This window comes from Impatiens glandulifera, chromosome 1 (assembly GCF_907164915.1).
Source record: "Impatiens glandulifera chromosome 1, dImpGla2.1, whole genome shotgun sequence".
NCBI lineage: Eukaryota > Viridiplantae > Streptophyta > Magnoliopsida > Ericales > Balsaminaceae > Impatiens > Impatiens glandulifera.
In genome coordinates this window covers 111,861,277-111,862,498 of record NC_061862.1, presented here as the reverse complement: position 1 = coordinate 111,862,498, position 1,222 = coordinate 111,861,277, and the positions used below count along the sequence as shown (strand labels likewise).

Genomic DNA, 1,222 nt, shown 5'->3' with positions numbered 1-1,222 from the left:
TTTTTAATAATCTATATCAAATAATATTATTTAAAATTCACACTATATTGAGTTAGACTTAGACCATACTAGGTGGAGTATATGTATTAGATTTGTTTAATAATATTTTGGATATTTTTCCTTATACATATAATAACTCAATATATTTCAAATAAATATCTCTATATGGGAATGTCAGGGATGAATGAGTCAATTACATTGTCCTCTTTCCCATTGTATTTGAGCAACTAATGAATCTATCTATCATACTTTTACCTCTCTCTTTCTCTCTCTTTAAACAAAACATTCCATTTCTACCCTTCTTCAACCAACAATGGGTATGTGTGTATCATCTGAATCTCCGACGAGAAAACAAAATGATTTGAAATCATCACCAACAGCAAAAAGATCAGTCGTGGTAATAGATCTTGACGGTCATCTTCAAGAATTTAACAATCCAATCAGGGCATGCCACGTCCTCTCCAAGAACCAGAATGGTTTCCTCTGCAGCTCCGAAACGTTAAACGTCGGTACTAGGGCGGAGATGGTGACCGACGAGGAAGAACTTGTTCCGGGCAATATTTACTTTCTTATGCCATTGTCGAAATCGGATTCACTGCTTACTTTAGAGGAATTATGTTATATGGCTATTAAGGCTAGCAAAGTGCTTACTATTTCTTCATTTGTCACCGTCGCCGGAAATTAGCTGCCGGAGGTCATTTATAAAGGCTAATTGGATACCGGAATTTTGGAGGATAGTCAGATAGAACGGCCGGCGCCGGAGACTTAATTATAGGTTCGTATAGGCTATAGCCAAGAAACTTAAGAATTCTTTTATCAATCAAAAATGAGTTATTTTTTTTATATTTTGAAATTAGTGATTTAATTTGTTGTAACCTTATGAATTAATGGTAATGAATATGCACATTATTAAACTTCTTACAAAATTGTCATCCACTCATGTGTTAACTTTTAAGACCAATTTCTTCATCTAGTGTTATTATTGTCTTGAATGATATTAGTGATTCTATCTTTCCACAATTTTGTGCTTGGTTACAGGGTGATTAAGTTTTGGGTAAACAACCGTTTAAATTTAAAATAAAATAACTTGATAAATTATTTTTTTTACATATAATCAGGCGAGTGAAACATACTGCAAACATATTGCTTGACAGACTCGAATTCAAAATCTCATAAGAGGCCAAAGATATCTAGTTCTTTTTTCCGCTATAGGAGAAGAGGA

At 33.3% G+C, this 1,222-nt stretch overlaps 1 protein-coding gene across 1 annotated transcript; it reads left to right on the top strand.

Annotated features, from left to right (window-relative positions):
- Nucleotides 1-277: 277 nt before the first annotated feature.
- Nucleotides 278-972, top strand: LOC124917975. Its single transcript, XM_047458500.1, has one exon. The coding sequence runs from the start codon at nt 314-316 to the stop codon at nt 683-685; it is 372 nt and encodes a 123-aa protein (XP_047314456.1). The 5' UTR covers nt 278-313; the 3' UTR covers nt 686-972.
- Nucleotides 973-1,222: the final 250 nt, after the last annotated feature.